This window comes from Primulina eburnea, chromosome 2 (genome assembly GCF_022965805.1).
Source record: "Primulina eburnea isolate SZY01 chromosome 2, ASM2296580v1, whole genome shotgun sequence".
NCBI classification, from domain to species: Eukaryota; Viridiplantae; Streptophyta; class Magnoliopsida; order Lamiales; family Gesneriaceae; genus Primulina; species Primulina eburnea.
The window spans coordinates 9,682,818-9,710,383 of NC_133102.1; the positions used below are offsets into that span (position 1 = coordinate 9,682,818).

The 27,566-nt window shown below is 34.8% G+C and overlaps 2 protein-coding genes across 2 annotated transcripts; both read left to right on the forward strand.

Annotated features, from left to right (window-relative positions):
• Positions 1-20,849: 20,849 nt before the first annotated feature.
• On the forward strand, positions 20,850-23,010 carry LOC140824577 (chaperone protein dnaJ 8, chloroplastic). The gene is made up of 3 exons (XM_073186150.1): positions 20,850-21,330; positions 21,767-21,835; positions 22,663-23,010. The coding sequence occupies exons 1-3, from the start codon at positions 21,124-21,126 to the stop codon at positions 22,846-22,848; spliced, it is 462 nt and encodes a 153-aa protein (XP_073042251.1). The 5' UTR covers positions 20,850-21,123; the 3' UTR covers positions 22,849-23,010.
• A 606-nt stretch (positions 23,011-23,616) lies between these two features.
• Positions 23,617-24,576, forward strand: LOC140824578 (uncharacterized). Its single transcript, XM_073186151.1, has 3 exons — positions 23,617-23,734; positions 23,812-23,913; positions 24,011-24,576. Exons 1-3 carry the CDS (start codon positions 23,732-23,734, stop codon positions 24,383-24,385), a joined length of 480 nt encoding a protein of 159 aa, XP_073042252.1. The 5' UTR covers positions 23,617-23,731; the 3' UTR covers positions 24,386-24,576.
• The last annotated feature ends 2,990 nt before the right edge of the window (positions 24,577-27,566 follow it).

A 27,566-nucleotide genomic window follows, 5' to 3' on the forward strand; every position in this document is an offset into this window, starting at 1 on the left:
ACACCATCAGCATAACCCAAGAAGATACATTTTCTGGATTTTGAATCCAATTTCGATCTTTCTTGCTCATTGTACAAAACGTACACAAAACTTCCAAATATATGAAAATGAGAATAATCTGTCGGCTTCCCGGTCCACATCTCCATCGGAGTCTTCAGATCAATCGCCACTGAAGGAGAACGATGGATAATATAACAAGTGGTTTTGACTGCTTCTGCCCAAAATGACTTGTCTAGACCCGCAGTCCTCAACATAGCTCTTGTTCTGTCTAACGTGGTTTTGTTCATCCGCTCCACCACTCTATTCTGTTGAGGTGTGTAAGCCGTCGTGAACTTTATTTTGATGCCTTGATCTTGACAATATGTATCAAACTCGTCACTGGTATATTCTCCTTCATTGTCAGTCCTCAAACACTTGATTTACTTTTCAGAATCAAGTTCAACCCACTCTTTGAAACCTTTGAAGATATGGAAAATATCTGATTTCTTCTTGATTGGATACACCCAACATCTCCTAGAGAAATAATCAATGAAGGAGACAAAGTATCTTTCTCCTCCTAGGGATACAACCAGTGCTTGCCAAACATCCGAATCAATCAGCTCCAATATGCTTTTGCTTTTGGTAGTAGAAGTACCAAACTTTAATCTGTGTTTTTTGCTGGTAACACAATGCTCACAAAAAGGTAGTGACACTTTTGTAAGTCCCGGCAGCAGCTTCCGTTCTAAGAGAATTTTCAACCCTCGTTCTGATATATGCCATAACACTGTTGATTCTTCTCTTGAACCAATTGATACAACAGCTAGTTCTGCCTCTTTGTGTGTTTCTCCCAAAAGTACATACAGATTTGCCGCAACTTTTTCGCCTTCATAATCACAAACACGCCATTCACAATTTTCATGATCCCGTTCTCGATACGTTTTTTGCACCCGATGTCATCCAATTGCCCCAGGACAAAAGATTCTTCGTCAGTCCTTTCACATGTCGTACCTATTTTATGGTGCGAATGGTGCCATCAAACATTTTAATTTTGATAGTATCGAACCCAGCGATTTCCAAGGCATGATTATTTCCCATGAATACAGATCCTCCTGACACTAGATCATATTGATCAAACCATTCTCTCTGAGACATCATGTGCCACGTCGCTCCTGAATCCATAATCCATGTCTCACAAAATTTGTGCATGCCTTCTGCAACAGTTGTTGCTTCGCTGAATAATATTTAACCACCGCCTGAAGTACTGGCCACATTTTCTTGAGAACTTTTCTCGATACTCGTACACTCTTTCTTGAAGTGCTCTTTACCGCCACATTTAAAGCAATAAATATTTTTCTTCTTACTTCTCGACTTTGATCTACCTCGTCTTTGACTCCCACTGGAGTCATGGTCCATAAATCTTTCTCTTATCATCGGTAAAGCCTCTGCCTGCTTTGAGGTTACCAACATATCTTCCTTATTCTTACGCCGGCTTTCTTCTCCGAGAACCGCGGTTAAGACATCGTCAAATCTTAGAAAGCCCATAAGAATATTTTTAGTTATGTCGATGATAAGTTGATCATATGAATCTGGTAGACTTTGAAGTAGAAGCTCTGCACGTTCATTTTCCCCTATTTTATACCCCATGGAAGTGAGTTGGTAAAATAGAGTATTTAGTGTCTTGATATGGTCGGTCATCGATGAGGATTCCTCCATCCGAAGAGTATAAAGTCTTCTCTTTAGGAAAATCATGTTGTGTAACGACTTGACCTCGTACATCTTTGTTAGAGTATCCCATATAACTTTGGATATTTTTATCTCAGAGATACTTGAAAGTACTTCGTCTGCTATAGCCAAGTATAAATTGGCAAAAACATTGTCATTCATCTTATTCCACTTTACATCGTTTGTAATTTCCACTGGTCTATCTTCAATAGCCGCCAAGCAATTCTCATTTCTTAAAACTGCTTGTATATTTCTTTTCCACAACATAAAATTGCTTCCGTTGAATTTTGTTATCTCGTACCTGCCCGCCATTATGTCTACAATAATTTAGCAGACTGGACAAAATAATTTCGCCTTAAATAAAGAATCTAAAAAAAAATCTTTTCTGATGTGGAAGATCACTCTAGGCTGCAACCACAAAGCATACTCAAAATTTTAAGAAATTTTAAACCAAGGATCTGATACCACTTGTTGGTCCCACGTGCGGTAATTTGAGATAATAAACCCGAAAATAAAGAATAAACTAGACATCGAGATTTACGTGGAAAATCCCTAAAAATTATTAGGGTAAAAACCACAGGAAAAATGAAAAGAATTAATATTTTGTATTGTACAACTCACTCACTGTGTTTCCAAAGAGAACACACACTCTCTTAATACATGAGAACAAATACCTCAAAAATATTATAGAACTAAGCACTCAAATGTTATAGGATGAGAGAAAACTCGAAGAAGAGATGATTTCAGAATGAAGAAGGGAGCTCTATTTATAGAGTCTCTGTCAGTGTGAAAACACATTTTTATATGCGTTTTCAGCATTGCAATGCCCAACCAATTCCCCCAACCTCTACGAATAATTTAGCCGACATGCAATAATGTGCTGACAAAACATGCCCTCGATGGAAAGGAAAAGTTAGAGATTTTGTTACGTTATGAGTAAAACAAGGTGACAACATATAATCATTAGTCATTCAAAATCTTCAAATTTGCCGCCGAATTTTCTCCGGTCGTGGGCTGTGATGGCACCGAGAACACTTAACGGCTTCATTCGACCCTTGTAAGTGCATTTTTTTATGGCTTTGTACTCGAGAGAATTTTCTCTCCTTGCTGACTTTAAATGAAGACACGTTTAGGTTTGTTATCTTCTCTTAGTGAATATAAAATACAATATAAAGTTGAGTGAATTGTTTTGGTTTGATGAAGGAATATGCACAAATTCGCTATATAATTTACAGCTTTTTTATGCAATATTGTAATTCTCGGAAGAAAAATAATGAGTTGTAAACTTGCTTGAAGAACTCGAGGCCGCCCTCGAGACAATTTTGCCATATCCGTACTCTTGCACACAAGTCAAGCTTTTCCCAGTGTAAATCAGGCCCTTGATTTGCTTCCCACTGCGCAAGCGTGCACGAGAAAATCACTTGACCGATCATTCTTACACTTTCACAAAGTGTAACCACATAAGTTCACTCATGCTAAAATTATTTTTCTATGTAGGACATTCTTCATTTCACACTTACCATCCACTTAAAAAGATCATAAGATATCCAATTTTCATTGTATGAGAGAAGATATATACTCGAAATACCAGATTGTATAAGAGATTGTACAATTCTAGCTGGTGCAAGTCAGTCTGGTCTCTTTTCTTGATTATAACTCTTGATTCGTCGATTTCTGGGCAGAGTAAGGAAAAACATTTGTAGCCATTTCTCTTAGATCTCCAAAGAATCGCTTAATTTTGAGTTCATATGAGAGATACATGCTCGAAATATCTTAACTATTCATGTCTAGCCAGCGGCTGCTTACGTGTTGCAGAATCAGAAAATTCATCGCAACTTATCAGCTTCTTAAGCTCTGATTCAGACTTTTACTTTGGTAAATGATTTGTAGATCATTGTCTTATCTTTGTAACTCATGCTAAATCGGTCCATTATGAAAAACGATTTGAGAGACTCCACCTGGCATTTGCCTCTGTACTATTGGTCATCATTGCATTTCCTATCATGGATGAGACTCTCAAAATGGACAAGTCCAATAAATAGTTTTTGAAAAACTAGATTTTTCACTTTATTCTGCTTCAATCAACTATACCCTTTTCCCAACGAAAAAAGAACTAGAAATTCCTCTCTCCCATAAATAGGGTAAGAGAAAAAAGTAAAATTTCAAGGAATTGTTAAAATCTAACTGTTTGATGTATCAGTGTCCTCCAGCTCGAATTTGCAGCGCCCGATTCGCATAGATAACATCGGACCTAACCTAGCCAGTCTGATATATGTCTTTTAGAGAATTGAGTTTTCTTTTCAAAAGTTTCACTCGCTGGTCATTTAGATACATGATTTATGAGATATAAACAAAATAGCATAACAGTTCAAGTCTGGCTAGTTCCAGCTCGAATACCAACTTGATACCGCTACCACCGGTTTGCCTAGATAATATCCAAATTTTTTGATATGGTCTACTATGACTTGTGAATTTTTGAGTTGTCTATTCAACTTTTTTTATTGTTGGTCATTTCGATCAATGAGTTATGAAATATCATCGAAATATTTCAACTCAACAGATTTTTAGCTTGACTACATTTGAGTTTCAGTTTCTCAAAGTTTCCAAATTGACTTATACAACTACACACTTGAGTAAATATATTAGAAACATAATAAAAAAATTTATTATCATCAAAATCAAGATGGTTAGTATTTCTGCAACCCAATAACTAATTTTTAATTTTCGGATATTTAGTCAAATTGTTGATGTGAAATCGAAACATCGAACAAATCAATAATTTTTTATGTAACGTCAGTATTTATTATTTTTTATGTTGTGACAACACTCCAACTAAATAAGCTCAAAGCTAAAAAAATCAAAGCCAGTGAGACAAAATCAATTTTTTTGAAAATTTAGTTGAGAAAAACCTAAAATATGAATAATAAGTGGACAAAAAGTTAGTCAGTCTTATAAATTTTGTTATTTTAGTCTGAATAAAAGTTTTGGGTAAGTTATAGGTTTTTATGTTGTTTTTTATTAAATGAAAAAGATTAATATTGTGATTCGATTGTGATATTTTTGTAAAATTCAATTGATGACATAAATTAGATTAACAATAATCTTAATTAGATATCTTATAAATAGATATACAGTTAATGGTTGCGAAATCAGAAATTACCTACTTGTCCGAATTTCACAATTATTATGTTTGATAAATATTAATGATTTTGGGGGAAAATACAAATAAAAAGAAATTAAAACAGCATAAGCCCCCAAATACCAAAAGAGATTCTTCCTCTGAACGTATTCTATTTACGTAAAAAAAATTATCCAAGTTTAAACACATATTAATTAAAATATTACAAAATATCATTCTTTTTACATATTAATTAAAATATTACAAAATATCATTCTTTTTTATTAAAAAAACTAATTTATATAAATTTGTTAAAACAATTTATATAGTTTTTAAATTTTACACAAAAAAATTATATATACACCCAATGCGAAGTAGTGTACACGTATATAACTCTCTATATAAAGTTAAAAATTATTTAAATAGTAAAATGCGTGGACCAAATCCGACGGCGTACTTAGGATAAAAATGTCTACAGTTGACCCCCAAAAGAATTTAATTAAATGAAAACAATAAAATATCTTTTTTTAAAAAAAATAATAGTCGTATTAAAATTGATTTAACATCTAACTAAACAGAATTATCTGGGGGCAAATTTTCTCAATATTTAATTTTGTCATTCACAAATTTCAAATATAAAGACCTTTTTTTTAAAAAAAAATTAAAATTTAGAACTTCTAGTTAAAAAAATCCAACTACGAGTCACGTCTATCATTTTTGATAAATAAATAATATATGCTACATCCAAATCATCCTTCCAACAATTCCCACTTCCCAATCCTACACTTCACGTTTTCTCAATATCGAAACTAAGTCTAACATGATTAATCTCTTTATAATTTTATTATATTTTATATTTATTATTTAGTCACATTGTTTATCTATCTATTAATTTTTTATTTTACATCAATAAAATCAATATTTATTTATCTTATATCAATCAAATAATTGAATTTAAAATACAATATAAGTGTTAGGAACGGTTAGGATGACTAAGGTGTTTAGAAGAGGGTTGAATAAACATTTTTACTTTTTGAATTATTTTTTGAAATGTGAATCAGTTCTTTGAAGATCTGATCCTAGATTAATCTTGTATGTCGATATATATCATTCAAATAAAATAAGTGCGGAATAATACTTAAATATAGATTGAATACTTAAAATGAACTTAATTGATAATTGAATTAAACACAATAATTTTTATGGATGTTCGAAGTTCAAATGATCATACTTACCCCTTCTATCACGAGGATAGGATTTCACTATAATACTTTGATATATAACAACAAATTGTAACAATCCATTTCAGTTGGTCTTACACACTTCCAAACTGAAATTCTTAGTCTAACATTTTTAAACAGTTATAAAAGTGAAAGATGCTCTAATTTGTAGCATGAATGCTACGGATAAATACAATGATTATAGAGCTTAAAAATGTGATCTCTAAACTTGAGAATATGCTCATGGAGTGTATCGCAATTGATTGGTTTGATTGATTCGTGTGTTCGCTTTTTCTTAGTCACCAATCTTCTTCAACTGATTTGATCAGCTATATATATTATTCAATCTAGGAACTGATCCTAGATTAATCTTATGCATTTAATGACAAATAACTGTTGAATCATCGTGTAATAGCTTTATCTGAAAATAGTACGTGGTATTCAGACCGATATGTTCTGATACAATTGTTTTGCTTTGGTACGAGCTGTCAGACTGTCTGCTGATTTTTTAACTGATGACGAGACCAACTGATTGGAATTCAACTGATCAGCAGATCAGTTCAGCTGAGCATTATTAGTTGTAATTGACGTCCTATCAGTTACGAAAACTTCAGTTGATAAGGTTTTTCAGTTCAGCTCAAAACAAAATCTTCAGTTGCGTCTTGTTCAATCAGTTGGATTCTTCAGTTCTTTTTAGAATTAATTCTCAAACTCTGAAACCTGTATTATTCCAACAATTTCTCCATTTTCGGTGTTTGACAATACTTAGATTTCTTGAAATGATATTAGAGAATAAAACTGATTGTATACAAAATCATTTACGGATTCGTACATATAACAATTTTTATTGATTTGAAAGAGGTAAATACTTATTTATACAAACATTTCAATTGAAAATAGGACACTTATAAATTATTTCTTCAACTTCTTTTTCAGCGGTCCTTTATCAGTTGGCTTATCTGGTTTAGTTCTTTTCTTGCTTGCTCCAGCTGTGCTAGCTCCTGCTGCCTCTGATTTTTGTTCTTCCCTTTTTTTGCCAACACCTGCCACTCTTGTGAAGATGAGGAATTCTAAACTGACTTGAGCAGATGTCTCAACCAGCTAATTCTGCATCATATCAATCTTTTTTGACAGACTGGTATGAACAAAATCAATCCGATTTCTGACTTGGTCTTGTGAGGAGAACAGAGTTGTAATTGTAACTGATTTTATTTTAATCTTTTCAACTGAGTCGAAAAGAGCAATTCCATCATTGGTTAGCTTCTTTAAGTCCTTTATGATATGGTCTTTTAAAGTGTCCAGGAGTGCAGTAGCTGATTAGATTTGATTTTACTGATTTTTGAATCAAGGTTGTTCAGTTATGAAATAATGGTTTACATAATTATATCAGCTTCTATTGGCGATTCAGGAGATAGTAATCCAGTAGGGACTTTTTATTTCCCTTTTCCCTTTTGAGAGAATTCCACCATAGCAAGTTGACATTGGGTAACATCTTGATCAATATCAGCTACAAATGCTTCTATTGTCACTTGTTTAACTGGCTCGCCGCGATGCTGATCCTGATGAACAGTTGAAGAGATGGATGCCTTGGCAGTCTTTTGAGCAGCAAATAACTGAAGGGTGGCTTCTGTCATAAAGAAAATCTCAAGAAGCAACTGATCGACTGATGGTGAAAGATCGTGTGTTGGTGCCTTTGAAGGACATTTCAAACACAATATTCTCCAATGAGCTGCAATAGCTCGTATCTAAGAATGTTAACACCGATGAATTAAATCGAGTTTGGTTAAAAAGCAAGCAGTAGAAACTCGAAGTAATCCTTCATGAAGAAGACTGCTAAACTAAAAAATGTTTTAACTTATATAAACTGAATAACTGAAAAGAAGGGGATCAATTTTTGCAAAAACCAGTTTAATTATGGAAAAAACTGAATTGAAGGATACTCTAACTGATCAAGTCAATTTGAAAACAAAATTTAATCAGTTAAATACACAAGATATGTTTATGGATGTACGGAGACTTCAACTGCTCCTACGTCACCCCTTCTACCACCTCGGGTAGGATCCACTAGAAGACTTTGATTTATACAACTACTTGTACAAACCCACTCAGCTTAAGACTTACACTACTGCCTCAACTGAACTCCTAGCCTAGAGTGAAGGCAACACATTTCAGCCAACACTTCTTTAACGTTTGTATGTCAAAGACTACATACATAAGTTTAATGTCTTTGTGTGAAGACTCTATTTGGGTGGAGGCGGTGAGTGTATGTGTGTGGGAACTGAACAAAGAATACATCAGAAAGATCTTCCCACACACTGAGGGAAATGTGCTTCTAATATAAGATGATAACACGTTGAACTGTCCCTCTGGACTGGTTGCTTCTTGTAAGCTAATATGCAACATGATGCGAGCCCTTTTTCTTTGTATCTTCACACTGTTTTTTTTCCTTTACCGATCTTCTATTTATAGGCGGAAAATTGATCGTACTCGACTGCCCTTCTGAAACGTTTGTTTTTAATGCTCTGATGCAACGTTCATTTTTTGTCCTTTGACTAGACAATTGCTTTGTACCTTTGTGTATAACTGGAATCCACCGAATGAGTTTGTCTTCATCTACAACTGAAAGATTCTTAACTGATGTTACGAACTAGTCAGTTGAACTGATCTTTAGTTGGGTTGGTGAAATCAGTTGACTCGTCAGTTGAACTGATTTCACTCTCGTTCAGTTAAACTGATCAGCTGGATTTCTTCATCAGTTGAACACTCCTTCGGCTGACCGGACTTCTGAGGTTCTCCTTCTGAGCTACCTATCAACTGGACTATCAGCTGAACTACTCATTTGACGTATCAATTCGTCCTGATTCAGTTTGTGCGATCAGTTGGCTCTTCAGTTTGTGATGTAAACAGCTCACAACTGATCATAGCTTCTGCACACTAAGGTAAAACATTAGTAACACAAAATAACATGTTTTGTTAATATCAAAATTAAGATTGCGAACTTGAAAAGTTCCAATAGATGGCGAAGTAGTTGCAGTCGTCGGTTCCTGGACTGAAGGAATATTATTTGTTCAGTTGGTAACTGAACAGCTTTGGGTTGTACTTCTGCCTCTGTTGTTGATATCATAACTTGATCTTCAACATGTTCAATAGTGTAATCAGCACCAGAGTCATCCTTGAACTCCATTTGAATATCCCCAGCAACTGATTGTAGCAGACCATCTACATTTGCCAGTGTCAGAACTTCTTAAAAAATTTAGATGGATGCATTGCTGGTTCTGAGATCAGTAGGATAATCAATGCAGTAGATGAGGAGGGTAGTTCATCGGTGGAGAGTGGAGGAGAGAAGTATGAAACTGTTTCAATTGGTTTAACCATAACTGACTCTTCTTCAGTTGGAGCCATTGGCTGCTCTTTCGCTGGTTCATTTGGAGAGTTCTCCACAGCTGATTTTGAACCACTGGCCTTTTCTGGAACATGCAATTTCTGTCCAATCTCCCAATTCTTAATTCTCATCTGAAGGGAGATGAGATCAGAGTCTAGTTGTTGAAAAAATACTATGTCTTCATAAGTGGTAGGACCAGATGGATCATAGTTGGATTTCAGTTCAGCTATCACCACAACTAGCCTTCATGACAGCTGATTATAAGGAGATGAACTTCTTCAAAACCTTCTTCTTTCTCAACTTCTTGGCAAGGGTGACTGTTCGGAAGTTCATTCATTCATAGTAGCGTTCCAGCTTTAATTCAGCATGCTCATTGATAGACTGCATAATAAGATTTGCGTCTGAATGGCATTGCTGGGTCTTGGTTCCTCAATCATTTTTGCCTTGCCCTTCGGATCAATTAGAGCATGAGGCAAGTCTAGTGTCAAACCAGTTGTGTCCACAGCTTCTCTGATAATTACGCCTTGTGAGCATGCTAAAGGTAGAACTGTGGGACGAACAAATATTGTAAGAAGAGCTGAAACCACTGTCAGTTTCAGCTTTTCTCCAAAACCAGCTATGATATTGGAGGGATGGTCAGTTGCAGTCTTTTGTTTCGATGGGACAGCTAGCTGAACCAAATGAATAGGAACAACTAGTAGAGGTTGTTGAGCTCCTGAAGACAACAATCTGTACACAAGAAGAGCTCCAGGAGTAGCGAATGGTTTGGTCTTCTGCGACCGTGGTTACTTTAACATAACAAGAGAAGGGGTCTTTTCGAATCACTGGTAGAAAGGACAAGTTTTCTCTTTGACTTGGGGGCAGCAGCTGGTTTTTTTCTCTTAGTTTTCTTAACCTTTGTTACTGATTTGTCATATTCGCCTTCTTCAGCTGCACTTTGGAGGCTATGAAGATCTTGAATTTGATAAGTGAAGAGGAGGGTACTGGAAGTATCCCTGAGTCCTCATCGAGCCTACTCAGCTGAAGTGCGAAGCCTTTGCCTACTTTGAAGTCTATATCATGTTCTTCAAGATTGAGAAGAGGATTGATGACCATTTCATCCTTATCCCCTTGATAATAGCAGTTATAACTTGAAATTTTTCGATTGTGAGCGCAACAAAAGATCCTGCCTTCACTAGAAGACACTTGGCAACAATGTCAACTAGTTGTTGGCATTCTGGCTTCAGTTCTTTCTTGGGGTCAGATACTTTGATATTTTTCCTAGTTTCAGACAAAGCATTATGCATCTCTTCAATTTCACCAGTAGAGACTTCCAAGAAGTTTGAGAGGCCTTCAGTTGGGACCTGAAACAAGCTCCTAAATAATTCTTCGTCTACGATCAGAACGTGGTTATTCACAGTCATATATATCTTCTCATCATCAGTAACTGACCTTGATTCATAGATGGAGATTATTTCAGCATAATAAATTTCCTAGGTTTCCAACCTTAGAAAGTTATGAAGCCCAGATGCTTCGATTTTCTCAAACATACTTCTAACCGATTCTTCAGAATGGGCAAAGATTGATTCAAATCGATTTCAACAGTGTTGGAGAGATTAAAAGGTTTCTGAGATGCTATTTGATTTATTTTTGCTGAAAAGCGACAAGAACACAAGTGATTTGCTCTGAAAATATGAGAGTTGAAGCTTTGGAAATGGTGAGACATTTTCCGAGAGGCGATTTATATTTGTATCCGTGATCATTCAAATCCTTCACATTTTACAGTCCGCGAGAGGTTTTGATCAAATAATATTTTCAATCTGTTGGATATTTAAAGTTAGTCAACGTATGGGATAAGATCAATTTATTCAGATACCAACTGATTCAGTTCAGTTTATGAACAACTGACTGTTGTCTTATCAGTTGACCTACTGAAATTCATTATTCCCCCTAAATTAAGCATACTGCAAAGTTAAATGAACTTAGCCTTGGAGAATGATTAGTCGGCAGAGGCAGAGGTCTTTTCGTATTCTCCTATCAATCTAACAGGAATCATAATGATTGCGACCTTTCATATGGTCTGAATCTATAAATGAAAGCAAGTAAGTTAAAGATGAAATCATCTAAATCTTTTTAGAGACGAATAAAATTAGAGTAAATCAAGAGGTGGATAAGGTTAGCAATTCTTCAGAGCCGGATCTTGTCGAAAAGTTCCAGAGGTCCATAGTGGCCAACCGCAAGAAGAAATATGAAGAGTGTTTTCGAGAAAACATTATCATGGTCCAAGCTCCAGAATCTCCAGTTCTACAAGGATATAGGTCTCCCTTGTAGAGGACCCGTTGCCACAAGAAAACTGGTGGCACTGGAGAGGAAATACCAACGGCGTCTCAGCGTCCCCCAAGGTGCAGACATCTTCACGAGTGAAGATTTCTACCTTCTAATGCTCTACAAAGAGCAGAAAGTCCTGAGAAGGATTGTCTTTATAGATGACTTTGAGGGAACCTGCACAGGTGGAATGGGCACCTGGATGGTGGTCTGGAGGGCAGCTGTAGATAGAATATAAATAGTGTAAAAGCTCGCTTTTAGATTGTTCGTTCGTATTAGGGCTAAGTTGCGGAATCATCTCTTTAACCAACCACAATGGTGCAAAGAGATTTTTCAAGAAAATTAAGAAGTATTCTTGTAGTTTGTTTTCTACTGTAATATAGAACACTAGAGTTGATTCTCATCAAATGTACTACTCGCAGAGGCCTGATTTAATGAGAAAAAGTTTATTTTGTTTATTACTTGTTTTGTGTTTAAGCTTTCTGTTAAATTCTAGAAAAAATCAACATACTAATATGTAAAAATAATCTTGTAGATCAATTAATCCTAGAATATTTCCGAAATAAGAAAACTTAGCGTCCGGTAGAGAATTGGTGAAAATATATGCTGCTTATTGTTCATCTGAGATATACTCCAGTCTGATGTATTTCTTGAGAGCATGGTCTCTGTGAATTGATGTTTGACATCAATGTGCTTGGTTCTAGAATGAATTATATGTAATCTCAATGGAGCTAGTGTTGTCACAGAAGATCGGTGACTCTTCAGCTACTACTCCATAATCTTTTAGTTGTTGATGAATCCAGAGCAGTGAGCACAGAAACTTCTAGCAGCTAAGTATTCAGCTTCAGTTGTGGAAGTGGCGATGGATTTTTGTTTTTTGCTGAACCATAACATCAATCTATCTCCTAGGAATTGACACGATCCACTAGTACTTTTGCGATCAAACTTACATCCTCCATAGTCTGCATCTGAATAACCAAATAAATTGAAAGATGAGTCCTTAGCATACCGTAAGCCCACATATTTTGTGACTTTTAAATATTTCAATATATGTTTGGCAACTAGGAAATACGATTGTTTGAGATTAGCTTGAAATCTAACACATAAACTGACAACAAACAAAATATCAGGATTCTAGCAGTTAGGTATATTAAAAAACCTATTAAATCTCTATATAGTATCATCTCAACTGATATCCCCCATTAATCTTGGTCTATTTTAATTGATGAGATCATGGGAGTGTATGCAGCTGAACATGTTTACATGCCAAATTTCTTCAACAATTCTTTCGTATATTTGATTTGACTGATAAAAATAGTAGTCTCCAACTGCTTCACTTGCAAGCCTAAGAAGAATGTCATTTCATCCATCATGCTTATCTCGAATTTCTCTTACATCTGCCTAGAAAACTTATCACATAATTTGGGGTTAGTTGACCCAAATATGATATAATCAACATAAATTTGAACAATTAATGAATGATCTTTCTCGATAAATTTGAACAGTTTTTTATCAACTGTTCCACCTGTAAAATCATGATCAGTCAAGAATTTTGATAAGGTCTCATACCAAGCTCGAGGAGCTTGTTTTAGACCATATAATGCTTTATTAAGATGATAAACATGATTAGGGAGTAAATGGTTAACAAAATCTAGAGATTTTTCTACATACACATCTTCTTGCAACTGACCGTTCACAAATGCGCTTTTGACATCCATAAGGTACACCTTGAAGTTTTTGTAGGATGCATAGGCTAGGAATATCCTGATTGCTTTCAGTCTAGCAACTGGAGCATATGTCTTGTCATAATCTATTCCTTCCTCTTGTCTGTATTCTTGTGCTATCAGTCTTGCTTTATTGCGCACAATTGAACCGTGTTCATTCAGTTTATTCTGGTATATCCACTTTGTACCTATAATAGATTTTGAAGAGGGAGTTGAAACTAATGTAAATACATTGTTAAGATTAAACTGATTAAGCTCTTCTTACATGGCAATGATCCAACTGGGATCTGCTAGATCTTCTTCAATTTTCTTTGGTTCCAGTTGCGATATAAAAGCAGAGTGAATAAATAAATTTAACATCTGATTTGTGGTTTTCACCGGATCAGATGGGTTACCTAATACCAAATCCTAAGGATGGTTCATGCTTCATATGTAGTTTGGATCTTCTTGATTTGTTTGAAATTCTGGTTCAGTTTGTAACTGACCAGTTCCTTGTAATTCAGTTGGAATAACATCAGTTTGTGGTTGAATATTTTCTACCTGATCATGAAACTGATTGTCAGGAACTGTGTCCTGTCCAAGTGGTGGTTCCACCACTTCTGGTTTTGGTGTTTGAAGGAAATTTTTGACAATATGATTTTCATCTTCATTTTCATCCTCCAAATTTATATCCGTTAGGCGATTAATCAGCTCAATTGGATCAGCCGGCTTATCAGTGATCACATTTTCATTAAACACAACATGTATTGATTCTTCAACATTGAGAGTCTGTTTATTGAAAACTATATATTCTTTGCTAATATATGAATATCCTAAGAATAATCCTTCATCCGATTTAACAATGAATGTTGTTAGGTGATTCTTTCCATTGTTATGAATGAAGCACTTGCACCCGAACATTTTAAAATAAGAAACCACACTTTTCTTGTCATGCCAGATCTCATATAGCGTTTTCAAACGATTTTTATAAATCATTGATCTGTTTTGAGTATAACACACGGTGTTAACTGTCTTTGCCAAAAATCTTTGCGAAATGCCAAAATCAGCTTGAATTGTGCTTAAGGCCTCTTTAAGAGTTCGATTTCTTTGTTCAATTACACCATTCTGTTGTGGTATTCTTGCAACAGAGAAATCATACTTGATTCTTAAGTATTCAAGATATTGAGACAAAGTCTGATTGACAAATGCAGTTCCATGGTCGGATCTTATTCTGTCAATCCCAATTGATTTTTCATTTAAAAGTCTCTTAAAAAGTTTCATCAGATTTGAAGCAGTTTGATCCTTTGATTTTAGAAAAATGACTCAAGTAAATCTTGAGAAATCATCAACAATCACAAGAGTGTATTTCATTTCCCCTAAGTTCATGACTGGTATTGGACCAATAAGTCCATATGCATAAACTCTAAGCATCGAGTAGAAGATTTACTTCTTTGTTTTTTTAAAAGATGATCTAACTTATTTCCCAAACTGACAAGCTGAACAAATTTTGTCTTTTGAAAAATCACATTTAGGCAGACCAGTTACCAGCTCGTGCTTGCTTAGTTGTGCAATGGCTTTGAAGTTTAGATGGTTTAATCTCCTGTGCCACAGTAGTTATGAGATTGATTAGAAGCTACTAAACAAACTGGCTTATCAAGTGGATTGCTCCAACTCACTTTTTATGTGTTTCTACATCTGTTTCTTGTCATGACTAAATCACCAGTTGCATTTCCAACTGAACATGCATGCTTACTGAATTCAACTGATAATCATTATCTTATAGTTGACTGATGCTGATTGATAAGTGTATTTTATGCACTTAAATTATCCTTATACTTCATATAGATTATTAGCCAATTTGGGCGGAATTACGTGCTTTTATTGTTTTTTGGTGTGATTGCAGGAACCTAGGTAAGGCTGTCATTCGGGCGCGAAGGTAAGTGAAAATGGCATCTAGAAAAGAAACATGCAAGAAGTCCGGTTCTGAAGGCAGTGAGACTCGCGCAGATGCGCGAGTGATGCACCGAAGCAAGGGAAAATACAGAGAGACTCGCACATATGCACTGACATGGGCACGCATATACGCGAGCCAAGGAACTCCAGCGAAGGAACAGAAGACTCCGCGCATATGCGCGGAGCAAGAGCGTGCATATGCGCGAGAGAAGAAGCACATCACAGAAAGAGGCGCGCATATGCACGGGTCTTGGGCACGCATATGCGCACGATGCGATTTCCGGAAATCGTAGGTTTCGACGTGGGAAAGGAAATAAAAGTTCTAATCCATAAGGAGACGTTATATCACTCGGGAGAGGAGAGTAAAAGTCAAAGCACGGGACGCACAGAACAGAGATAGAAGACGCTGAATCCGAACACGGGGACACGCTTTCATCTCTCCTAAACACGTTCTTAATTCAGTTCTTTACTTTTCCATTTTTATTGATTACAAACATGTTTTGTATTGATTTAAATTCGACTATGAACTCATTTTATTTTCTAGAGATTGATGTAGTCTTGGTTGAACCTATGTTATTGACGTTTTTAATTTTCATGAATTAATTCATCGTGTTTATTTGTGATTTCTCGTCATTAATGCTTTTGAATTACTGGTCATAATTCGATTGATCAAATAATTAAGATCTAACACTCGAGAGAGGGGATTGAAATTAGGACATGAGAAATCACATTGTTAGATATTTATAATGTGCAAAAGACGTATAACTCTGACGAATCCATAAGAAAGCCTTGGTTGTATTTATTACGTGTTACTTGATTTTAAATAGACATATTAAAATCGATAATAGGTAATACAATTCTATTTAACAGTTGGAAAAGGAAATAGGAAAATTGCGAGTTCTTGGTTAGTAAACACGATGCAATTTAATAACATGTTAGTTAATTTTAATTTAGCATAGGGGAAACCCGATGAAATCATATCTCTAGATTTATTTACTCATTGAATTTCTACAGCGTGCTAGAATTACAAGAATTGTTATTTTCTCCGAATCGATTGTAAACCAACCCTTTGATTTTCTAAATAAAGTTGAGCTATTTCAATTATGGTACTTAATATACAGTTTTAAATAATTACTCCTTGTGGTATCGATATCTGTACTTAAACCAGTACTAAAACTTGACACCGTATACTTGCGGTAGCGAAAATACGCAACACTGATTAAATTGTATTTTAAGTTGTCGACAAGTAATACATCATTAATGATGATGTTACCATGGATAGGCTTACCCACGATTTTACCTTGAGAGGCATCACTGACCATAATATTTTATTAGTTGAGACATCAGTTCAGCATTTTCAGTCATATGTCTTGAACATCCACTGTCCAAGTACTAGACCGAATCTTTGTTCAGTTTACCTGTAACATGCAATAACAAATAATAGATAAATTTGGTACTCAAATCTATTTGGGTCTAGAACTGATTAGTTCTTTAAGAACCCAGATTTGGATCAGTCGAACTGATCTACCAGTTGTGTTCCAAATAACCTTTCCTGATTTGTGTGTGATTTGTGAATGCGGTGAAGTTGATACAATTTGTGTTTGTGATCTTTTATCCTTGTTTTTCATTCGATACTGCTTCTGAACATGCTTGTTATTATAAAAATTGTAATATAGTCTTTGGCTAACTTTCCTTTGGCATAACTAGATCCTTTTGGGTGACCAGTTGTTTGATTCAGATGAACTTTTGGGATTGTAGCCAATTCAATATCGCCTTGCTTTGTTCATATTTTCAACTGATTTTTTAGTTGGTTTTTCTACCAAATTTTTGAAATCAGGATTTTCATGTACCACAACTGATTTGAAAAAGTGAATGTATTTCCCTTTACTTGTATTCAGTTTTGAAATTGTACCACTAGTTGAGGGTTCATATTGGCTATCAAAACCCAGACCAATTCTATCATCAACTGGTTTCTGTAACCCCTGCATTTCAGTCAGTGTAACTGATGACTTGTTACAAGCCTGACTTACTTCAGTACGTTTATAGTTTTCAGCTCTTAGCTGCTGAATCAACAAATCACTTTCATCTCTTTTAGCTTTCAGCTCAGCAATCTCATCTTTGACATTTAAGCTTTCAACTGATTTAATACTATCAGTTGAGGGGTCATCTTGCTTTGCTTTAACTTCCTCAAAGGAGATAGCTAGTTTGTAGTACTCATTTTACATTTCATGTAGTGTAGAGATAAGCTCTTCTCTGGCAATGTTAGTTGAGCTAAAATCAAATACCTGAGTAGGACTCCAGTTCAGCATCATCAGCCATGGGGTATTTCACCCCATCTTCATCACTTGAGCTGCTATAACTTTCAATTTCTGATGCTTCGCTGTCTGAGTCAGCCCACTTTGACTTGTTTTCTTCTGCTACTAAAGCTTCATGCTTCTTCTTAGATGACTTCTTTTCATCCTGGAACCTTCTTTTGTGCTCAAAAGGCTTTTTACCATTCTCAATTGATCTTCTAGTGACCTTTTTGGGTTTTGGACAATCGGTAATAAAATAACCAGTTTTTCCACAGTTGAAACATGCGTTCAATTCCTCTGTGGGTTCACTCTTATGATAGTTTTTTTTGATAGAAGCCTTTGTTTTTTCTCATGAAATTCCCAAATTTTCTTACAAACAACGACATAACATCATTACTTAAATTTTCTGCTGACTTTTCAGTTGAAACTTATGGTTCTAGTTTCATTGCACTCAAAGTAGTAGTAATTGGTGGAACAGTTGGTTCGCCTTATCTGGTCTACATTTCAAACTCGTAGGCTTTCAGATCTGCAAATAGATCATGTAATTCCACCATGTTCAAATCCTTGGATTCCTTCATAGTCATGGTCTTAACATCCTATTCCCTAGGAAGACCACACATAACTTTCAGTGCAATCTCTTTATTTGAGTGCATTCTTTTCAAGTGCTTTAAGTTCATTTACTATGTTGCCGACTCTTTCATCAAAATCATTCATAGATTGTCCAACTTTCATTTTGATATTGTCAAACTTCTAAACAAAAATAGACAAATTATTTTCCTTTGTTTGCTTGTTTCCTTCACATAGCTGAATCGGCTTTTCTCAGAACTTTTTAGCTGATTTGCACATCGTGATCTTGCTAAATGTGTTCTTATCTAGAGTCTTGTACATGATGTCATTGGTCACATTTTTTAAGTTAGCTTTTCTTTTGTCTTCAGAGGTCCACTCATCTGGTGGCTTCTGTATTCTGTGTGGTGCTCCATCAGTCATAGTAACAACAGCTATATTGGTTTTCATGATTTTCATTGGTCCATCTATGATGACATACCACATGTCAACATCTTTAGCAGCTAAATGATCCTGCATTCTTATTTTCCAATTATCGAATTCTTCTCTGGAGAACATGATAATTTTATTGAAAGAAGACATTGTGTTTAGTATCAGTTTGAGCATTTGAGAATATAGGATAGGTTAAGATGGCGAAGATGTTTAGAAGGGGGGTTGAATAAACACTTTGGCTTTTTAAATTATTTTCTTAAATGTGAATAAGTTCTTTGAGGAACTGATCCTAGAATCTTGTATGTCGATATATATCAATCAACTAAAATAAGTGTGGAATAAGACTGAAATATAGATTGAATACTTAAAATAAACTGAATTGTTAACTGAAATGAACACATGAATTTTTCTGGATTTTTGGAGTTCAAATGCTCTTACGTCACCCATTCTATCACGAGGATAAGATTTCACTAAAAGACTTTGATATATTGCAACAAATTGTGATATTTCACTTCAGTTGGTCTTACACACTGCCAAACTGAAACTCTTAGTCTAACAATTTTTAAACAGTTATAAAACTGAAAGATGTTCTAATTTGTAGCATGAATGCTACTTATAAATACAATGATTGTAGAGCTTAAAAATGCGATTTCTAAACTTGAGAATATGCTCGTGGAGTGTATTGCAATTGATTGGTTTGATTTCTTCGTGTATTCGTTTGTTCTTAGTCACCAACTTTCTTCAACTGATTTGTTCAGCTATATATATTCTTCGATCTCAATGGTCATATTGAATGCACTTAATTATCATGTAATGACAAATATCTATTGAATTGTCGTGTAATAGCTTTATCTGACAATAATACGAGGTATTCAGGCTATTCTGTTCTGATACAAATGTTATGCTTTGGTATGACCTGTCAAACTCTGTTGATTTTTTAACTGATCACGAAGCCAATTGATTGGAAGTCAACTGATAAGCCAATCAGTTCAGCTGAGCATTATCAGTTGTAAATGATTTCCTATCAATCATGAAAACTTCAGTTGATAAGGTTTTTCAGTTCAGATCAAAACGAAGTCTTCAGGTACGTATTGCGTCTTGTTCAATCAATTGGATTCTTCAATTCCTTTAAGAATTAATTTTTCGAACTCTGAAACCTATAATATTCCAACAATAAGTCTTAATAAATAATATTATTAATATTTTATTAATTAATAAAAATACAAAATTGTAATTATCATCTTATTTCAAATTTTATTAATTGATCAAACAAAATATTATTTATCAATCAAATCAAATATTTTATTAACTATCAATTTTTATTTATTTATTTTATTATAATAGATTATTTATTAATATATTATTATCCTAAATATATTATACTATAATAAGTCTTTTGTAAAACGATCTCACATATGTATATCTGTAAGACGACTCGATTTGGTCTATTAATGCAATAAAATTTAATATTTTCAATATAAAAATAATATTTTTAAAGAACCGAGTTGGGTTGAAGAAATGTCTCACAAAACTGATATATATATATATATATATATATATATATATATATATATATATATATATATATATATATATATATAGGTCTTTTGTAAGACGATTTCATATATCTATATCGGTAAAACGAGTTGGTTCGGTCTAGTACTGCAATAAAAATTAATACTTTTTAACATAAAAAATAATATATTTCAAGGACCGAGTTGGGTAGAAGAATCGTATTACAAAACTGATATGTGAAACCGTCTCATTAGAATTTTGTGTATATGTGTATAGACATACACCTTGAGTACCACCAAATAATACTTTTTAACATAAAAAATAATATTTAACAAAACGATCTAATGTGTACATGTGTATATACATACACCTTGAGTATCAACAAACAATAATTTTTAACATAAAAAATAATATTTAACAAAACTCTCGTATATTCTTATATGTGTGTGTATATATATAAATATGTCTTTTGTAAGATGATCTCACTTATGTATCTTTATAAAACGAGCCGATTCGGTCTATTATTGAAAAAAAAAAGTAATAGTTTTAACATAAAAATATAATATTTTTCGGAAAACTGAACCGTGTCACATAATTGATATGTAATACCATCAGCAAAATATGTGTAAATGTGTATATACACCATGATTACCATCAAACAATTATTTACACTTTAATTAAAAATTGGATAGAGAATATTATAAAGCATCCCAGTTGAACACTTTTCCATTTTTTTCCATCGATTCCATTATTATTTTCAAAAGTTGTCCCCGTCCCGAGCTTCCTTCAGCAAATCACCATTCTCTTTCGACTTCCATGTTAATTATATAAGAACCCAGTATACTGCTCTGTTTTTCGCATCGATCGTTGAAAGAACAAATTAAGTTCTTCTTGGATTCCATAATCAAAATCTGAAGGCAAAAAAAAAAAAAAAACAATGGCCTGTTCAGTGGGTTCTTCTTTCTTGCTGAAGAATTCTTCAATAACAAAAACAAAATCGACGAACGAATATAAGAAGAAGGGATTCAGGGTTTCGTGTGTTTCTTCTTCTGCTGCTGTGAGTGATTCGTACAAGACTCTCAGGATTCATCCTGGCGCCTCCCAATCAGAGGTGAAGAAGGCTTTCAGACAGCTCGCTCTTCAGGTTTTCTTTAATATTTTTTTTTAAAATTTCTTCGGTTAATGAGCTGAACAATTTTAACTAAAAACGAATAAATTTCAAATTCGAAATATGACCTTTTCTCGTTTTTTTAGATGAGTATAAAAAAAAAAGTAAGTTGAGTTCAAGAATAAAGAAAAAATTGATCAAATCAAATGTTAAATCGATCCTTGAGATAGTCACAAAAAAGTCCACTAGATAATATAATTTTGCTAATTATAGTTTACTTAATATTTGAAACGCTGATCTTCGACTTGTTAATGCACTTGAAAAATGTTTGAATTTTTTGCTTTCCGAATTTTTTTTTCAACGTTAGAATCCATCGTCGCTAATGCAGTAGTCTGCAAATCATGTTATCTAATTTGAGGACGATTTATTGTAATTATTAATATGTGACATTTCAAGTTGAACGTGTTCGCAGTATCATCCGGATGTATGTAGGGAAAGCAATTGCAGCATCCAATTTCAACAAATTAATGAAGCATATGATGTAAGTCACTTTAATTTATTATCAACTTCGATTAATATATATATATATATATATATATATATATATATATATATATATATATATATATTGTAAGTTACTTTAATTTATTATATATATATATATATATATATATATATATATATTCATGGCAATTAAGTTATGAAAATTTGTAATGGTAATTATTAATATTAATTAGATTGGATGTGTCTAATTTTCGTGTGACGTGCACGCAAAAAATTATAATCCACTCATAGGAGCTAAAAGTAATAGATAAGTATATAATAATAAAATGAGTAATCGGAAGGTATTGATATCGACAGAATTTAAGTAAATTATTGTACACTGGAATTAAAAATTTGATGATGTGATGTTTTGTTTTTATTACAAGCAAATAATTTTTTTTAAAGGACAAGCATATTATTTTTGGTCCCTTATAAATCATTTTTATATGATTTACAAGGCATATATTTAAATATTAATAGGAGAATTGATATATTTGGAGTAAAAGTAGTAATGTATAATTAATAACTTATTAGACAAATCCGGCTTGGTAGATGATATCCATATGGGCAGTGCTTTCATTCCTTCATCACGTAACATATGTGTTGACTGATGAATCATGATCATTCATCGATATATCATGGTTGAAAAAGTGATCGTATTTTATCCATTCAGCACACATGTCAAGTGCTGAATTAATAAAAACATTATACACGTGGATAACATGAACTATACCAACAAATCGTCTTCAAACAAGAGGCCCCACCTCAATCCCTATCCTTGTAATATCGTTCGTTTCTGATCGTATTTACACTGGTAAAATGTAGGTCGTGATGGGTATGTTTCGAGACGAGCCGAGTCAATCGGAGATGGAATCCTACAATAATCACGAGATTGATGACGAAACGATGAGAGGAGTAAACGATCAAGATTGGGACCTTTGGGAAGAATGGATGGGATGGGAAGGTGCAGGGATTCGAGACTACTCCTCACACATCAACCCTTACATTTAAATGGTTAATTCTGAAATTATAAGTCAATATCGAGTTTCTTTGTTTATGTATATATATTATGATATTTAAAATTGTACCCCATAAATGAAACCATGTATATATTGTATATCGAGAAAAATATATATCATATTGTATACAAAGGGCAGCACTTGTGGGTTTTAACGTCATAATGTGTGTGTGTGTTGTGATAAAATGGTTACTCACACCACAAGAAAAATTGTGTTTAACGACGGAAATTAAATATGTTGTCATTAATTAACGACGGAAATAAAAAATCTGTCATAGATATAATATAACGACATAATTAATTTTTCTGTCACAACTAACGACGGATTTTTAAAAATTGTCGTTAATTTACCGACAAATACTTTTTTAGTCGTTAATTAACAACAACAATTTTTAAGTTGTCGTTAAAGTTAGAAATTAATATATGACATTAATTAAAGACATAAAACCTACAAACCCGTGCCCTTCTTCCCCAAATCAGCCGAGACCCTTTTTCTTCCCCAAACCCGTCGCCCTTCTTTCCTCACCAAAAACGTATCGTGCAGTTACCGGAATTGGAGCAGCAACCACCGTAGAAGGTAGCTGAGTTCTGGACAACGGTTGTAGAGGCTGGAACGGGAATAAAGGAGAAGATCGAGCCCGGTTAACGAGCCGTGCGTGAGCTTCCTCTGCTTGTGCTTCTTGGTTCGAATTAGGTGAGCTTGTGCTTGTAACTTCGTAGTTTTGCTATTTTTCAAGGTAGTATTTGAAGCCATTTCAGTGGCAGAATAAGTCAGAAAAAGCTAAAAATAATAGGAATACAGAGCCTGAAGGACCAGGAACAGGGGTGGTTAAACACATTGGAGGTTCTCGATGTTTCATTCAACATTCTATTAAAATGGTATGTTTAAATTTCTGTTATAATATGTCAATGAATAATACATATATATAAATTTCTAAGCATCGTTGGTTTTGAAGCGTGAGGAGTTGGGGCGTGATGCAAGTGCTTATGAGTTATTCAAAATGATGCATCAGAAAAAAGATGGTACATGGGTTGATGCTAGGTCAAAGGCTCTTGATGTGAGTTTTATATATAAGAAAGATTTTTGAATTATGCATTTTTATCTATGACTGATGCAATTGTTGTAAATCAATTAATTTCTCTTTGTTATCCTAGGCCGAGATGAATGCTCAGTTTCTTGAAGCAACACAACTTGATGCTGATTTTGAGTCACCACATAATCCAACCTCAGAGGTTCAAAATGAACTCTATATATTGGCTGTTGGTGGGGTTAAAAAGAGAAAATTGTATGGTGTTGGCTCGCAGGCTGAGGTGTTGTATCCTGAAGCTATGTCGGGACGTACAACACACACACGTGCTAACTCTATGGATGTGGCTGCCGCTAAAGCTGAAGCTGCCGCTGCGACTTCTAAAGTAGAGGAACTTACAAGGGAATTGACTAGCTTGAGGCAGCAGGTTCGTTACTTGATGGAGCATGCACTTATTGACCCCCAAGCCACATCTTATGATGATGATAGCACACAACCATAGTCCCCTTAGATATGTCATGGTTAATAGGCTTTTTTGTAAGTATTGAAGCCACTGTGTCTCCATATTTTGGTCATTGAACATTTGGAAATGTAGCTACTCTTTTTGGAAATGTGGCTACTGATTTTGTAAGTAAGCAGGGGGATGTATTGATATTTTTGGATATGGATGGATTAATATGTTTTGAATGTTAATATATGGAGTGAAGGTGTTTAATTTAATTTGATGTGATTTTATTATGTATATTGTTGGTTGGAAAATTGATACTGTATTGGATTTGTTGAATTAGAATGTGTGTTGGATAAAAGGGAATTAATAAAAACCGGGACCAGAGGGCTGTCCAATTCAACATTTAACGACAGAAATTATAAATCTGTCACTAATCTTAGTGACGAAAATTAACATTTTGTCACTAATTTTAGAGACAGATTTATAATTTATGTCGCAAATATCAACGACCAAAACATATATCCGTCGCTAGATTTAATGACGGACTTATGATTTCTGTCGCAAATATCAACGACAGAAACTTAACTTTGTCGCTAACTTTACCGACGCCTTTACAATTTCGGTCGCTGATTTAGTGACAGATATATAATTTCTGTCGCAAATTTAGCGACGAAATATTTTTCGGTCACTAAAATATTGCGACCAAATTTAAATTTCCGTCGTTATTATTTAACGACAAACATAAATATTCCGTCGTAAATAACGACAGAATTTCACTTTCCGTCGTTATACAAGTCTGCGACGCAAAATTCTTTGACGATCGATATTCCGTCGCTATTATGTCGCTAAATACTTTCAGGGACATAATAGCGACAGAAAATTCCGTCGTTATTTGTAAATTTTTTTGTAGTGTCAGATTTTCAATTGCATTATATGATGATTTATTTCAAGGAATTATGAAGGTTTAAATCGTGTTTGGTTAGGTTCAAGTATTTATGGAAAATCATCAATTTAAATGTGTTTATGGAAAATAAATCAAGGGATATTTAGGAGTGAGCAAGATTTCGGTTAAATCGAATTAACCGAACGAACCGAACCAATTCGAAAATTCGGTTACGGTTTTCAAAATTTTTAAATCGGTTAACCGAATTAACCGATATAATAAATATTATTATTTAATAAAAAAATTATTTATCAATATTTATAAATATTTTAATTTTAATTTTAAAATCGATATAATATGTATTAATTGTGTTCAAATAAAACTTATACATTTGTGATGTGTGTGATTTTATGTTTTTATGCATTTGTGTAAACTATAGTGTTAAAAAAATTACATATATAATTAAAGTTAAATCACAATTTTTTTTAAAACTATTTTAATTCGGTTCGATTTTCATCGGTTTTGAAAATTAATTCGGTCGGTTCGGTTATGGATAAATATTTCGGTTCGGTTTAGTTATGGCTAATTCGGTTCGGTCGGTAACTGAATTAACCGAATGCTCACCCCTAGGGATATTGATACTCCCATAAGGATCTGGGTTATCGTTAACTCGATTTGTTACTTGGATAGCCCAGATCATAGCCAAGGTGCCGGTTACTTTCCTGAGGACCCGAGAAAATATTCTCTGCCCGGATGCTGCGGCTCTTGTCAGGCAATCATCATCAGCAGCCCGGGCTCTCCACCAAATACCCGGGCACCCTACTGCCCGAGCCACCTCGAGAATTGCACCACATTCGAGTGTGATTGATACAGGCAGTCTAATCTGTCAAAACTATTTGGATTTGGAGTGTCCTATAAGTCATCAGAAGCTAGTATGGGCAACAGACTTACCATACTTAGTAGATGTCACGAAAATCGAGGTACCTACCTCATCTTCTACTATAAATAGCAGGTATTAATGTCATTTAAGGATTTCTGAATCTTTGAACTCTCAAGCATTATACATATTTTCTCTCAAATATTGCTTGTGTTCATCCCCAATCTGCTGATTTTAGCATCGGAATGGCCATGCCGGACACCCCTCCGGCGCCCATTCACGAGTTCTTTTCATTGTTTGCAGATGCTATCACATCCATTATCTTCACTAAAAATTCCCAAACACTATAAATTGTTGATTTGATCCGTTGGAGCTCCTTACCCGGCTCACCCATTTCAGCGTGATCACATCATTGGCGCCGTCTGTGGGAAATCGAGATTAAGACGTTGATATGGCTCGCACCAGAAAGACTAACCAGGATAATTCCCATGCTCCTGAAAACGGGGGACATACTTCGAGACAAGGTCGTGTTAATAACACCGGACCAAATCTCATTACCATGACCCCGGAAGAGCTGAAGAAAATTATAACTAATGCGGTAAAGCAAGCTACGAATAGGAAAGAAGTTTCTCAGCATGTTACACGACCCGGAGATAGACAAGAGCGTGAGCAGGAGTTGAGGGAGGAGGATGAGGTAAGAGGAGAAGACAAGGAGTCCAGCGCCGGGTCCAAATCTCCTACTATGGCGAAAGAGTTGTTGGAGTTGAGACAGAAGATGAAGGTGCTGGAAGGGCAGTTGGAGAGCCGAAGTACTTCCCGGGTCATCAGGATGCCCGTTTGCTGAGATAATTGTCCGAGAACCTCTTCCCGGGAATTTCAAATCTGCCAAAATAAAGGACTACGATGGCAATGCAGACCCTGAGGAACACTTGACCAGATTTGAAAACATGGCCATGCTGCACTGTTACACTGATCGAATAAAGTGTAAGGTGTTCCTGACGACATTGGTAGATTCAGGCCAGAGATGGTTCGAGGGATTGGCCCCTCAAAGCATACATTCCTTCAAAGACTTTCAAAAGGTGTTCTCGCACCATTTCAGCAGTAACAAAAAATACAAGAAGACTGCTTTTAGTCTTTTCGAGGTCAAACAGAGCCCGGAGGAGAGTTTAAGGCTTATATAAGAAGATTCAATAGAGTGGCTTTGGATGTCCCCACTTGTGCCACTGAAACAAAGACTACCGCATTCACCCAAGGCTTGAGGGAGGGTGAATTTTCAAATTATTAACCAAGAAGGTGCCCGGGGATTTCGAGGACTTATTGTATCAGACAGAGAAGTATATCAATATGGAAGATGCTCAAAAGCAGAATAGGGAGGCTGTAAAGAAGGAGAGAGGTGACCGGGTGTCTAAGCCCGAGGAGAGAGGACAGAAGAGGGATAATCCAGGGCACTTTTCTCACCACGTGCCTCTAAAGAT

Bases quoted from the DNA above. Each gene is read 5' to 3' on its own strand.
- LOC140824577 (XM_073186150.1), top strand. From the start codon at position 21,124: ATGGCCTGTTCAGTGGGTTCTTCTTTCTTGCTGAAGAATTCTTCAATA. The intron at 21,331-21,766 runs GTTTTCTTTAAT...ACGTGTTCGCAG, and splicing joins TCAGACAGCTCGCTCTTCAG to TATCATCCGGATGTATGTAG. The intron at 21,836-22,662 runs GTAAGTCACTTT...GGTAAAATGTAG, and splicing joins AAATTAATGAAGCATATGAT to GTCGTGATGGGTATGTTTCG.
- LOC140824578 (XM_073186151.1), top strand. The intron at 23,914-24,010 runs GTGAGTTTTATA...TTGTTATCCTAG, and splicing joins CTAGGTCAAAGGCTCTTGAT to GCCGAGATGAATGCTCAGTT.